The sequence below is a fragment of the Berghia stephanieae genome, chromosome 4 (genome assembly GCF_034508935.2).
Source record: "Berghia stephanieae isolate SIO BIC M18660-M18661 chromosome 4, UCSD_Bste_1.3, whole genome shotgun sequence".
Classification (NCBI taxonomy): domain Eukaryota; kingdom Metazoa; phylum Mollusca; class Gastropoda; order Nudibranchia; family Aeolidiidae; genus Berghia; species Berghia stephanieae.
The window spans coordinates 81,208,712-81,224,538 of NC_088363.1; the positions used below are offsets into that span (position 1 = coordinate 81,208,712).

The 15,827-nt window shown below is 38.9% G+C and overlaps 1 protein-coding gene across 1 annotated transcript in view; it reads left to right on the forward strand.

Moving 5' to 3' along the window:
* Window positions 1-15,827, forward strand: part of LOC144971360 (uncharacterized) — a 188,845-nt gene that overhangs the window by 150,562 nt on the left and 22,456 nt on the right. The window contains exons 6-10 of the mRNA XM_078912147.1: window positions 4,759-5,209; window positions 6,379-6,497; window positions 9,867-10,067; window positions 12,473-12,632; window positions 13,593-13,764. Of these exons, the coding sequence (XP_078768273.1) occupies window positions 4,759-5,209; window positions 6,379-6,497; window positions 9,867-10,067; window positions 12,473-12,632; window positions 13,593-13,764 (1,103 nt within the window). The remainder of the gene's footprint in view (window positions 1-4,758; window positions 5,210-6,378; window positions 6,498-9,866; window positions 10,068-12,472; window positions 12,633-13,592; window positions 13,765-15,827) is intronic.

Consider the following 15,827-nt stretch of genomic DNA (forward strand, 5'->3'; position numbering starts at 1 on the left):
CCAATGTTCATTAGTCAAGCGCATACTATCTATAAACGTTCAAGGTTACACATAGTTTTGTGTGTTGGTCCGTTATACTCCCGGATGGCAATGTTGTGAGTTTCTTAGCCAAGCACACAGTTTCTATAATACTGTTATTGTAAACCATCCAAATGTTCACTCATCCCAGACCCTTCGTTTTTTTTTATATATCGTAAAGAATAAAAATCCCAAAGTATGGTACTAACAAGAGAGAATAAAAAATTTTCGCGGTGGTGATGGGGGTTTGAACCCTCGACCTTACTGGTACAACAACTCCGCCTGGCCGGTGAGAGCGTGACTCTACCGTATGAGCTATCCACGATCCCAAAAAAAAGATCGTCTCACTGTAACCAATGCAAAAATTCTGCTTAACGTCACTAACAATTCTAATGTTCGAGCCAGTTATCATTAAAATCCACCAGATGGTTGTGAAGTTGGTCACGTCAACGCATGCGCACGGGTTGTGGAACGGACTATTATAATAGATAGAACTCTGCTATAGTATTCTCTGGATCTTAGCACGCTGTCCGGAGAAGCCAAAAAGCGTGCTAGAATCCAAGCCTGCCGAAATCCTATTCTCATGAGAGGAAACGACTTACAACACCGATACTATCTCGTCACTCAAGTCTTTGTTATTGTTTTTTGCCATCCGCGTTTATGAGTAATGCTCACTAAACTGTATTAACCTGACTATAAACGTTCATGGATAAACACAGTTTTGTGTGTTGGTTCGTTATACTTCCGGATGGCAATGTTATGAGCTTCTTAGCCAAGGGCATACTATCTATAAATAGAACTCTGCTATAGTATTCTCTGGATCCTAGCACGCTGTCCGGAGAAGCCAAAAAGCGTGCTAGAATCCAAGCGTGTCGAAATCCTATTTTATCATGAGAGGTAATGACTTACTACACAGATACTATATAAAATGTGACCTCTCGTCTCAAAACGGTATTATGTCGGAATGATTAAGATGCTGAAAATTGAATATATTGTCAGAAATATTCGACTTGCAATGAGTTTGTATGCTTGTATTGAAGAGAATGAATATCGTATCTTAGAATGCTAAATAACAATAATTCAAATTTTTGACCTGCTTAGATTTAATTTGTTTTTGTAGTATCTGGTTCATCCCGACATAATACCGTTTTGAGACGATGGGTCACAAATGTGGTCACTCAGCTCCAGCGGGCCTCGCCTGTATGGCAAAGAGTGCTGGAATTCAACAGATATTGTCCCAGAAATTTTATTGATTGGAATATGGCAGTCCAATGGCTATTATATCAATAATCGTAGACGATGACGAGGCTCTCTCTCTCAGCACAATGGACATTTTATGCTTCATAAGTATCGTCTGATAGCAATTTGACGGGCCGAATTGATCGATTAAACACTATTGCCTTTGTACCACAAAATGGCTGATTCTCTCTCTCTCTCTCTCTCTCTCTCTCTCTCTCTCTCTCTCTCTCTCTCTCTCTCTCTCTCTCCTCTCTCTCTCTCCCTCTCTCTCTCCTCTCTGTGTCTCTCCTCTCTCTCTCTCTCTCCTCTCTCTCTCCCTCTCTCTCTCCTCTCTCCTCTCTCTCTCCTCTCTCTCTCTCTCCCTCTCTCTCTCCACCCCTCTCTCTCCCTCTCTCTCTCTCCTCTCTCTCCTCTCCCCCTCCTCTCCTCTCTCCATCTCTCTCTTTCCCCCCCTCTCTCTCTCTCCACCTCTCTCCCTCCCCCCCCTCTCCTCTCTCCTCTCCCTCTCTCTCCATCCCCCCCTCTCCTCTCTCTCTCTCTCTCTCTCTCTCTCTCTCTCTCCCACCCTCTCCCCCTCTCTCTCCCACCCTCTCCCCCTCTCTCTCTCTCCCCCCCTCCCTCTCCACCTCTCTCCCCCCTCTCCCTCTCCCCCTCTCTCCATTCTCCTCTCTCTCTCTCTCTCTCTCTCTCTCTCTCTCTCTCTCTCTCTCTCTCTCTCTCTCTCCCCCCTCCCTCCCTCTAGACCGTAAAGACAAATATCCCCATGGGGATGAATAAAGTGAATTTTATTTTACTTTTTAAGAAATATTCTGAGTGAGATGAAAAGCGGTAAAAACCTGGATCCGTTTAAGTATCATAACAGATATGATGTCTTTGAATGTACTTTCTAAAATTATTGAAGCAATGGCTGCTAATGTGCAGCCCTCCCTGATATATTTATGCTAAACCAAACATATTTGTGACCCTTCGCCTCAAAGTCGGGTTGGTTAAGATGTTGAAAATTGAATTTATAGTTAGGAATATCAGATTTGTGTTTTATTGATGAGAAAGGCAACCATATTTAAGGGTGCTAATGCCAACAATTTATATTTTTGACCAGTTTAACAATTAATCGGCTTTTAAGCACATGGTTCGTTCCGACATACTACCGTTTTGATACGATGGGTCACATTTGATGATGACAGCGACATGAAAATGTTGCTGCTCGAAGCTCCTAAAAATAAGCAAAATTAGGAAATGGAATGGAAGCTTCAATTAAATCAAGGATGAAGACAAATAATTTGGACGTTTCGGATTTCTCGTTAGTCAACAAAACACGAATAATGAAATAATAAATAGGTACTGATGAGAGATGAGAGAAGGGCGTTGTTAAGGTGAATATACGACTAAACGACGCGTTTCTCTCATCTCTATTGTCTTACAAAAAAAAAAACAAAAAAAAACTAGAGCATTTTTACAAGTCAAAGCGATACTAAGCTACTACCAGCTCTGGACTGTAAAAAGTAATAAACAACAATGAATATAACAGCTTAAAAAAAAAAAACAAACACGGAACGTTTCGGGCTCAAAACACTTCTTCAGCCAAAGTAATTTCAAGCTTGTATACCGTTCTCCATTTCGGTGGGGTTCCTGGCCACTCATAGTGGGCAGGGAGGCACTTGCTGTGTCTTCTATCCCCCCCCCCCCCCACTATATCTGTGTTCCAACATGGTGTCTGTCTTTTTCTCGGAATGAGATAACTCGGTTTTGTCCTGGCCCTGGTCGGGTGCCCTGGCTGAGAGGGAAACAGTCAACAAATGTATAGTTAGAAGTTTGGGAGATGATATTTTTTGTCTTGTAAATCATCTCACTTTTTTGTACTGTTGCATTTTGTATTTTGTTATAAATCTATATTGAGTGTATTCCTCATAGTGGGGACCTGTATTTGTGTCAGGATAAGATCTCAAACTAAGTACACTGATAGTGTGCTCTTGGAATCTACATTTGTTCCCTATTTCAACCCATCCCCTTTGTCTTTCTTATTCTCGTGTGCTATCGACGTGTAAAACTAGAATCTTTGACTATCCCATTTTCTTCCTTTTTACTGGCGCTGAAATGACCGAAATGTGTGAGGTTATGTAGTGGTATGACTCTCGCTTTCGGATAGGAAGGTCCTGGGTTCGAGCCTCGCGCTCGGCGCACAGTTGAGTCCTTGGAAAAGGAATTTACTCACATTCTCTCGCCGTACTCAGGTGTAAAATGAGTACTTGGCCGTTAACAGCAATGTCTTTGTCAGAAAATTGTAATTTCGCCTTCAGGCGTCATGTCCCGTCCTACGTGTTATATGTTGCTGTTGACCAGGGACCCCTTGTAAAGCGCTTTGCGCATATTTAATGGATATTGCGCTATATAAAGCTTATTTTTGTAATGTGTCGCAAGCGCCGTAAAACCCTTAAAAACAAACTAAGATCGTTCTCCATTTAAGAGCATGTTAGAGGCACCCCGATGCGTGAAACTGTTCGTTTGACATCTATAAGTATTTCAATCCTATCGTATTCTTTAGAGCACTCGCTTCACACGCAAAGGGACGGAGATCGATCACGGTTGCAGTTTTCTGACCCCCCCCCCCCTCCCTAGTCCACCCAGCAGTAAATAGGTAGCTGGGTCTGTTAGATCTGGCGGAAAGTACTTTGCGAAAGACTAGTGTCCTATTCAAAGGGTAGCAAGCAATTGCTACTGTCCCGTTTCACGCTATAGAAACCGGGATAAACTCCGGCTCCTTGGGCCTATTCTTTAAAAAAAGTTTTAAAATGTCAACTTCACCGGGAAATGATTTTAGTCCCTTTACGTGTGAAGCAAGGGCTCAGATCACAGACATTCTCTTAAGTAGTCCTTCAGAGCCAGTGGGACCATGGGGCCGGACTTCATCCTTGTTTCTATAGTGTTAAACGGGCAATAGCTTGTTAGCCTTTGCGTAGGACGCTAGTCTATCGCAAAGTACTTTCCGCTAGATCAAACAGACCAAGCTACCCAATCACTGTTGGGTAGACCGGGAAGGGGGGGGGGGGGTCCGAAAAAAAATTTCGACTGCACCCGTGATTGATCTTGATCCCTTTGCGTGCGGAGCGAGGGAGTGATCTACCAACTGAGCGATCGGGACCCTCTCACACTGAGCTATTTATTATTATTGAGGCTCCCCTAATATTTGCGTAATAAAATATTATTATTTTGTAGGCATCCTTCCGTCTCAATAGACGATGGTTTGCGCCCTGTATGACTTTGGTCTCATCAGTCCTGTTAAATGCAGCGACGGGTGTGACTCAGCAACCCAATCCTTGCACGGCAGTCTTTACAGCAGTTGCTGCACACGTAGTTTGACTGTGTGCTTGATGATTGATTCTGCTGCCTCTCTTTCCTCCTTGCTCTCCTCTCATCAACCTTCTTCTTTCTCCTCTCCTCACCTCTCTTCACTCCCTCCATCAACGCATATCTCCATATTATTATGGTATTTCATTATTTCAGGTAAGAGACCCTCGACCACCCACTCAGACAAGACCAGAGTTGAAACCAACAGCGTCAAAGCTGACACCAACGCCAAAGAACCAAAACCTGTTGTAGAAAGCAGCAGCAACAGACCAGGGAAGGACGACAGCACAGCAACCACGGCTAACTCTGCTAATGGCGGGGACGAAAATGGGCGCTCTGCGGATGACGTGCCCAAGGGTAAACAGTCATCAGCAGGAGGTGGCGCTGGAGGAGGTGATGCATCGGGCTCAGGGAGTTCCGGAGGCGTAGGAGGCGTAGGAGGCAACAGCGGTGCTGGTGGTGGTAGTGGTGGTGGTAGTAATGGTGGCACCGGTGCTGGTGGAAATCGAAAGCCTTCGGGGCCACGGCCCAGCAAACTTCCGGCCTGCAGTCTTCCAAACAACATGCAGCCCACCTTCTATATCGGTGGTGGAAATGGGACAGCTTTGTGAGTGTTGGTTAGATTAGCATTGGGTAAATGTCATGTCATAGGGTATGATGTTGTGTTCATATATTGATGATGATGATGATGATGATGATGATGATGATGATGACGATGGTGATGGTGATGATGATGATGATGATGATGATGACGATGGTGATGGTGATGATGATGACAATAGTAGTGATGATAATAATAATAATAATAATAATAATAATAATAATAATAATAATAATAATAATAATAATAATAATAATAATAATAATAATTGAAATCTCCACCCCCCCCCCCCCCTCCTTTTTATGCAGTTGTTTCTTTTTCAGTTTAGTGATAGTATTTCTCCACAATTTGCCCATTTTAAAAAATGTTTGTGACACTGACGCTATGTGATCTTGTGGTATGACGCTGTCCAGGGTTCGAACACTGATCAAAGTGGAATATAATTGAGGTCCTATTCTCTCACCGTACTCATGTGTAAATGAGTACCTGGACGTTAACATTTGTTTCTGTCGGAAAGAAGACTAGTAGCAGGCGTCTTTTCTCGCCCTACAAGTAAAGTGTTGCTGTTTTCTATGGGAATTATGGTATTGCTTTTGAATAGGTGGTGATATTTCATAAAATATAGAATATTTTAAAAGCAGGATGAAACAACATTGTCAGAAAATGTAACAGAACGAGGTGAGAATAAATAAATAATTCTCTACAAGAAACTGTCGAGCACTTTACGTTGTTCCTGCTAACTCCCCTCAACCAGAATATTTTAAAAGGCGTATTTATTGCATCGTGTTAGTGGAAAAATAATAATGAGTCAATCATTCAAATCATTGCCTTTTTCACCCTGGGTCAGGGTATAGGCCAGAGACAAACAGTTTCCATCCTTCTCTATCCTGAGCTAACTTTTTTTTTTTTATCTCATTCCATGTCTTACCACTTCTCTGTATATCAGCTTCTTTAATTCTTCTCCGTGTTCCTCGTGGCCTTCCCCTTGATCTTCTGCCCTGAGGGTTCCAGTCCAATACTTTCTTTGTTATAGTGGAGTCATTCTTTCTAAGCGTGTGTCCAATCCACCTCCATCGTCTTCTTCCTATTTCCTCTCCCACTGGTTTCTGCTGTGTTCTTTTCCATACTTCTTCAAATAAATGAGTATATTTAGCTAATGTTTCTTTTGTTCACAGAGTTGAAACGCCGCTCCTCAATCTGGGCTGGAAAAGAATCACAGACAAATACGACGAAAGATACCGTTTGAAATGGGTCGAATGCAAGAGTAAGATCAACTATGCTGCATTCAAGGAAGGTGAGCCCAGAAATGCATCGCAGATAATAATAATAATAATAATAATAATAATAATAATAATAATAATAATAATAATAATAATAATAATAATAATAATAATAATAATAATAATAATAATATTGGCATTTATATAGCGCTTTACCCCGTTGTCAAAGGCTCTAAGCGCTTTTCAGTGATATAAAACAAAACATATTACAGTAAGACAAGTTTGATGGAAAGGTGATACGAATTCGATTTAACAACAACAAAATATGATAATAAATAGTAATGCAACATTATGACGTAAAAAGATAAAATTTTAATCGAGATTTGAAAGTTGTCAACGAATCCGAGAATCTCACGTATGAAGGGAGAGAGTTCCAAAAATGGGGGGGGGGGGGGGGGGGGGGCGAAAATTGAAAAGATTTTCACCTATTTTACGCAATGGCTTAGGTTTGACAAGGATTAATTGGTCATTGCTTGACCTCAAGTTTCTATTGGGGACATATATGTTTAATAATAATAATAATAATAATAATAATAAATGGCATTTATATAGCGCTTTACCCCGTTGTCACAGGCTCTAAGCGCTTTACAGTGATATAAAACAAAACATATTACAGTGTGACAAGTGTGAAGGAAACGTGATACGAATTCAATTTAACAACAACAAAATATGAAAATAATATTGCAACATTATGACGTAAAAAGATAAAACTTTAAGCGAGATTTGAACGTTGTCAACGAATCCGATCATCTCACGTGTGACGGGAGAGAGTTCCAAAAATGGGGGGCCGAAAATTGAAAAGACTGTTCACCTATTTTACGCAATGGCTTAGGTTTGACAAGGATTGATTGGTCATTGCTTGACCTCAAGTTTCTATTGGGGACATATATGTTTAGAAGGTCTTTAATATAGGAGGGACTGTTCGTGCTTAGGGATTTGTAGACAACAGTACAAATCTTATAGGCAACTCTTTTTTCAACAGGAAGCCAATGTAACTCACGGAGAAGAAGAGTTGCTGACGGGTATTTTTTGTTATTGCGTACAATGAGCCTGGCTGCGTTATTTTGAGCAACCTGAAGTTTGCTAATTTTGTCTTTAGTTAAATTCGCCCAAAGGGAGTTACAATAGTCCAATTTAGATAAAACCAAGGAATTAATTAAAAGTTCTGTTATATGCTTCGGTATTAAATTACGAATTTTGCTTATTTTTTTCATTTCTATGTACATAGATTGTATGGTGTTATTCACGTGGCTTGTCATGGAAAGATCTTTATCAATGATGACGCCAAGGTTTTTTGCTTTATTTGAAAATTCTATTGTGCTATTTCCGAGAGTAATTAGTGATTTATTTGCCTGTTTAAGGATACTCGGTCTTCCACACATTAAAATCTCAGTTTTACTATCATTTAATTTTAACTTATTGTGGTACATCCAAGATTTAATCTCATTAAAACAGCTCGTAATTCGTTGTATTAAGAACTGTAAATTACTAAGGGGTGCTGAATCATATATTTGCGTATCGTCTGCATAAAAATGATAACTCAGATTGAATCTGGATATCACACTAGAAAGGGGCTGCATATATACAGTAAAAAGGACAGGGCCAAGAACAGAGCCTTGTGGTACTCCAAAATTTAGTAAAACTTGTTCTGACTGAACACCATTCACCACGACAGTCTGCCATCGATCCTGTAAATATGATGTAAACCATCTAAGGGCAATTCCTTTTATGCCGAACGTATTTTCTAGTCTTCTTAACAAAATGTCATGGTCAATGGTGTCAAAGGCAGCTGAAAGATCTAAAAGGCATAATACATTGATATTGTTAGCATCAGCATTACATAACAAGTCATTAAAGATTTTAAGAAGCGCCGTTTCAGTACTGTGTTGATGTTTGTAGGCTGACTGAAAGGTTTAGAAGGTCTTTAATATAGGAGGGACTGTTCGTGCTCAAGGATTTGTAGACAACAGTACAAATCTTATAAGCAACTCTTTTTTTCCACAGGAAGCCAATGCAACTCACGGAGAAGGAGAGTTGCTGACGGGTATTTTTTGTTATTGCGTACAATGAGTCTTTCTGCGTTATTTTGAGCAACCTGAAGTTTACTCATTTTTTCTTTAGCTAAATTCGCCCAAAGGGAGTAACAATCGTCCAATTTAGATAAAACAAGGGAATTAATTAAAAGTTCTGCTATATGCTTCCATTGGATATATATGTGCCTTTGAAAAAAAAAGGGCCGGGGGGCGAAGTGGACGAGTGGTTGAGGCATTGTATTGTGACTGGAAGGTCCGGGTTCGAGCCCAATTTCACGCACCTTGGGTTTCTTTTATTTTCCTTGGGCAAGATTATTAACCCCCAATTTGCTCACTTGGACAACATGGGTGATTCCTGTTGACATCAGATATCCTGTTTAATGGACTATCAATATTCCTTCGTGGAATACCAATAGGCGTCTAGATCTATTGGTGTCGTTGAGAAAGTGTGTAAATTAATTTTTGAAGAAAAAAAATAGGATTTCATTCCACGAAGCAAAGATCCATTGTCATAAGGCCTTTCTGGAATGCTCTAGCTTTATATGGAACGTGTCACTCGGGAGATGCTATCTTTGCATTCGCACACGTTGTAAAATCATTTTAATCTAAAAATTGGCAATTTACGATAATTTTTAAGGCAGTGCAACAACTTTCTACTATCCTGCTGGGAACAAAAATGAATAAAATTTGGATTCAGAACTGTGGTGGAGTTTTTTCGTCTCTAGAAAGTTGTGCAGCGATGTGGTCTAGTGGTATGACGCTCGCCTTCGGACCGGAAGGTCCCAGGAGTTCGAGTCCCGAGCGGCGCAAAGTTGAGTCCTTGGAGAAAAAAAGGCTCTTTACTCGCATTCACTCACCGTACTCAGGTGTAAAATGAGTACCTGGCCGTTAACAGCGTTGTCTCTGTCCGAAAAAAAATGTAATATCTTCTAACAGCGTCATGTATTGTGCTTCATGTTTAATTTTGCTGTTGGCTGAAACTCCTTGTAAAGCGCTTTGAGCACGTTTAGTGGGTATTACGCTATATAAAAGCTTAAGTCCTAGTATTTTAAAAGACTTAACTCATTCAACCCTAACACTGACTATATCTGTAGTTAACCCGGGTTATTTTTACATTTTTCTGAGACAAATTATAGGCGAAGTATCAAAGCTAATGTTTTTAATTTTTACATGTTAATGGTAGTTGAATAAAGCTATATATGCTCATGCGCAATTTTAATACATTTTTTTCAAGTTTTGAAAAGTAGCAAAAATCTCTCGGATTGAGTGAGTTGATGAAATCCCCTCGTCCAATACGTTTTTACTTTCATGATGAGATGAGACTAAACAGTCGATTGGTTTCTTCCCCAGGCGAGCAACTTGTCAACCACATACCGAATTGTAAGCTTCTGACGAACAAACTGGGCCTTCTGTCAAGTCTGCAGGAATACGAACGTGTGACTTTGTTGACCAAGGGACGTTTTCCTCGGATGAAGATGGCTGATTTTGTTCCGGAGACCTACAAGCTGGATGAGAGGAACGACAGGGAAAAGTTCTTGAACGAGTACAAAGGTGAGTTGAGAGACGCTTCAAGATCTGAATCTGAACCTGAATATTTTCTCTAGATCAATGCTATTTGTACTTTAGACTGACTAAACTTTTAAAAATCAAGCACCCCCAGGTTTTGGACCATAAAAGAGCACAATATGGTCATAATTTGATAAGTCATAAGAAGTTTCTCCTAAATTGGCCTAAGTAGCCCCGGATGACGGAACTCTAAGTCAACTCACTTCTGAGTATTCGAGTTGTTGCATGTGGCAGCAATTGGTTGATGTTTAGACAGAAGTAGTTTGATAATCTTCGCTTAAAGTGAAGGTATCCAATAGTGGACAGGAAGGCACTTACTGTGTCTTCTGTCCCCCTATATCTGTTTTCCAACATGCTTTCTGTCTTTGTCTTGGAATGAGATTACTTGGTTTTGCCCTGGCCCTGGCTGTAGTGCTTAGCTGAGAGGGAAACAGTCAAATGCATAGTTATTGTTTTGGAAGATGATATTTTTTCCTTGTAAACCATCTCTGTTATGTATTCTGCTTGCTATTTTGAATGTATAATGTAAGCATTTGAGTGTATCCCTCTTAGTGGGATCTTGTACTGGTGTATGGTGAGGCATTTAGGTGATTCAAACTAAGTACATTGATGGTATGATCTTGGAATCTACATCTGTTCTTTATTCGAACCATTCCCCCTTTTGTTTTACTTTTTTCCTCAAGAATCTTTTCACTTTCCAATTTTCTTCCTTTTTACTGGCGCTGATATGACCTAAATGTGTTGCAAGAGCCCTAAAACCCTCAAAAACAAAAAAAAAAACGAAGTGAAGGTGTTGTGTTCACACATGATTCGGGAAAAGCGTTCGTCTTTGATAGTGCCGGGGTGCAAATGAATACACGTATTTGAAAATGCTTGAGTTTGCAGACTGGTGTTTTGATGTATCTCAGTGGGGTTTGTCTTGGAATGCGTGAATATATTTTGCTGTCTATAGTTATTGTTCTGATGAGATGGCCGTCATGTTGTGTGTGATTTTGAACACAATGGTGAATCGTTGTTCTTCCCACTTGTCTTGTAAGCGAGTCCATCCAAGCTGTGTGATCATGTCTGTTACGCTGTTATGGGGGATGTAATCATTGAAGACAGATGTTGCAGCGGACTTAAGGACAAACATTACCATTTCCAATTTCTGTTGACACAAAATGCTTATGTAATATTTATTTTTCCTTTCTTCATCAAACGAATATCTATAGTTATTCAAGTCGTACAGGCGAGTTTTATTTCGTAATTAGTTGGTCGAGTAAAATGAAAGTTATTGTTTTTTGGTGGAGTTAGATAGAGAAATTTGTAAAATTTTTATGGCTTTTTTTTTTAACGTGAAGAAATAAAACTAGAAGAAAAGGAAAACGGCAATAGTGTTGTATATTGCTGGTGTTTGAAGCGTTCTTTGTTATATCGAAATGTTATGTGATATACTTTATGTCCTTTTGGTACGTCCTTGCTCCTTTCGGTTTGTATATTATGTTATGTAGTTTTCGAGTTCTGGGTGGGGTTCCTGACCTCCCATAGTGGGCAGGGGGGTACATACTGTGTCTTCTATCCCCTTATATCTGTTTTCCAACATGCTTTCTGTCTTTGTCTTGGAATGAGATTACTTGGTTTTGTCCTGGCCCTGACCGGAGTCCTAGCTGGGAGGGAAAAGTCAAATGCATAGTTATTGTTTTGGGAGTTGATATTTTTTTCCCTTGTAAATCATTTCTCTGTTATGTATTATTATATTTGTCATTTTGAATGTATAATGTAAGGATTTGAGTGTGTTCCTCTTTGTTGGATTTTGTGCTTGTGTCCGGATGAGACTCACAGGTGATCTTAAACTAAGTACATTGGTCGTGTGCTCTTGGAATCTACATCTTATCCCTATTTGTTCCCAGTTCCCCCATGTCTTACTTTTTCTTTGGTGCTTTATTTGTAATTCTAGAACTTTTTACTATCACATTGTCTTCCTTTTTACTGGCGCTGATATAACCTAAATGTGTTGCAAGCGCCGTAAAACCCTTAAAAACAACAATAGTTTTCGAGTTAACACAGCAGGCATATTGCGCTTAGATTTACTATGTCCATTTTCGTTATGACCCCCCTCCCTCCTTCCCAGCTAACACCCACCCACCAACCCCCCCCCCCCCCCCCCCCCCACCCCTTACACACACACACACACACACACACACACACACACATGTGTGTGTTACTCGTTCTTCGTCGTTTGAAAATGGAGATAAACATTGAGATCTATAATTTTTGACTATTTAATTAATTCATCTTTGCTTGTCTTTGTTCTTTCCTCTGGCGCTGGTATGACCTAATAATATCACAAACTGTGTTAAGCTCCTAAAAGGAAATGAACAATTGAATAAATAAATTCCTTTATATTCCAGATGGTGAAGTTTGGATATGCAAACCTACAGGCTTGAATCAAGGCAAAGGAATTTTTCTGCTAAGGTCAAGGGCAGAGATAGACCAGCTGTTGATGGATAGGGACGCCAAGAACCAAGCTAAAACTGGGTCAAGGCCGCCAATGATGAGAATCGTACAGAGGTGATTTCATATTTAGAAAATAAAGCAACGTAAACAAAAAGTAAAATTGTATACTTATGTTAGTCTCGAAATATTTGACATGTCAAATATATAGGAACCCATAAAATATACAATAAATATCCATATAATGACAGCTTTTGATTTTGTGTTTTAGTAAAATAAATAAAATAAGTAAAGTAAAATTCCCTTTATTCATCCCTGAAGGGGAAATGTGTCTTTAGGGTCTATTCCAAGGGAAGACTGGAATAAACCATGCGTCAGCCGTAGTGCAGTGCCGTAAATCGAGCTAGGGCAAGGTGACTTGCTCAAGGCCACACACATAGCGCAGCGGCGGATGATCGAACTCTGTACCTGTCGGATACGAAGCAAAGGACCGTACCGCAGAGCCACGCTGCCCAATATTTCCAAAAGCTAGAGGTGCCTAAATGAGTCTATAATAAGATAGAAAGAAAAACAAAGTGAGTGAATTTGACTCATACAAAAGGAGACAACACACCTGGTATAACCCCAAAGATTATCGTCGATAAGGAGAGAGTTATAGTGCGGCTAAGTGGTCTAGTGGTATGAGACTCGCTTTCGGATCGGAAGGTCCTGGGTTCGAGCCTCACGCTCGGCGCATAGTTGAGTCCTTGAAAAAGGCTCTTTACTCACATTCTCTCACCGTACTCAGGTGTAAAATGAGTACCTGGCCGTTAACAGCGTTGTCTTTGTCCGAAAAATTGTAATATCGCCTAATAGGCGGCATGTCACGTCCTGCATGTTAAATGTTGCTGTTGACCAGGGACCACTTGTAAAGCGCTTTCCGCACATTTAGTGGATATTGTGCTATATAAAGCTCTTTTTTTCCTTTTTTTTATAGAATGCTCTTGCCCATTTATATTTTCATTTTTCATTGTTTATCTATACTTCATAACAATCCACAATTCTTCATGCATGTTTTTGGGGGTTATTTTTTTCCAGATACATCGACAACCCATTGCTTCTGGATGGCCGTAAGTTCGACATCCGGGCCTACATGTTGATAGCCAGTACTGTCCCATACCTCCTCCTCTACCACAAAGGTTACATCAGACTCTCGGTCATCAAGTACGACAACGAGGACACGAACCTCACCGCTCATCTCACTAATCAGGTTAGAGAAAAAATAAATTCTCAATTACCAACAATAAAAAACATATTTTATACCATGAATTTAGTATTTTACCATCTGGGAGAAGGTTTTTGTCAGATTAAATGTAGAACTAACAAGTATAAATCAACGTTCGTTCCATCAGCAATAAAAATGTTGAATATTTCATATGGTACAGCAAAACCAAGGATTGATGCGTTGACTGATTGACTGATTAATTTATTTAATGTTTGATTAAGTGACCAATTGTTAATGATGATAATATTTGGTGTTGAATTGCCAAAAATGTAACGAATTGAAAATGAAATGAATATGTTTATGTTGTGTATATCGCACGTGTGAAAGAAAGAGAGGAAGAGAGAGAGAGAGAGAGAGAGAGAGAGAGAGAGAGAGAGAGAGAGAGAGAAAAGAGAGAAAGAGCGAGAGAGAGAGAGAGAGAGAGAATAAGTAGGAGTGAAGTATCTGTTCGATGTTATAGTTATCATATAACGTTATAACAAGTGTAACCAAATGACAAATTGCCATATTTATAGACAATAAAGATCTATTATTATTATTATTATTATTATTATTATTATTATTATTATTATTATTATTATATATTATTATTATTATTATTATTATTATTATTATAATAAAGCATTTATATAGGGCAATATCGACAATGAATTCCATAGCCATCAACAATAACACGTAACATTATGTAGGAGGAGATGCGACGCCTTTTAGATGGTACAACAACGCTGTTAACGGCCACGTACTCATTTTACACTTGAGTAAGTGAGAAAACGGGTGGCCAAAAATTCCTTAAGAAAAGAGATCTTTTTGCATATCTTCAGTCTTTACATTAACTCAAATCAATTTTCAAAATTGACTATCTTGAACTTTTAGATAGCGCGATATCCACTTAATGTGCTCAAGGCTCTTTGAAAGGGGTCCCTGACCAACAGCAACATGTAACATGTGGAACGAGACATGACGCCTGTTAGGCGATATTCCAATTTTTTCGACAGAGACAACGCTGTTAACGGCCAGGTACTCCTTTACACCTGAGTACGGTGAGAGGATGTGAGTAAAGAGTCTGTTCCAAGGACTTAACTATGCACCGAGCGAGGCTCGAACGCAGGACCTTCCGATCCGAAAGCGAGTGTTCGTGATATTTTAGATTGTCATTCTTGTAACTGTGTAGCGCATAAATCATGACCTAATCATGGTTATTCGCTATACAAGTATATCATTATTATTATTATTATTATTATTATTATTATTATTATTATTATTATTATTATTATTATTATTATTATTATTATTATTATTATTATTATTATTATTATTATTATTATTATTATTATTATTATTATTATTATTATTATTATTTTCACTATTATTATCATTATTATCATCATCATCATTATCATTCATCATCATCATTATCATCATCATCATCATCATCATCATCATCATCATCATCATCATCATTATTATTATTATTATTATTATTATTATTATTATTATTATTATTATTATTAAGTGTGGTAAATATTGCATTGTATAAAAGTACTTTTTATTATTTTTTGATATAAACTCTCAACTTGTCATCAATAATAGCCCAAATTTTTAAGCTGTGTTGTCTTCCAAAGTTTATTTCTTTGTTCATTAACTCACTCAACCCTGACACCGACAACATCCGTAGTATACCCGGGGTTACTTTTACCCCATGCCTATAATTTATTACATTCTTACGAGACAAATTAGAGGCGTAGTATCAAAGCTAATCTTCTTAATTTTACATGTTGATGGTAGTTGAATAAAACTGTCTCTGCACATGTTCATTTTTAATACGTTTATTCCAATTTTGAAAGTAGCAAAAATCTCTAGGATTGAATGAGTTAATTAGCTTTAAAAGATATTTTTTCACAAATGTGTCAGTGCAAGATATAATCAGTCGGAAGGTGAAAATTTAGGATTTGATTTATTTTTTTCATTTTCTGAAAGAATATGCTTCTCTCACCCTTTTAATCTTTATTTGAAGTAAATCGGGTGATTTTTCATGAAGTTATGGCCAG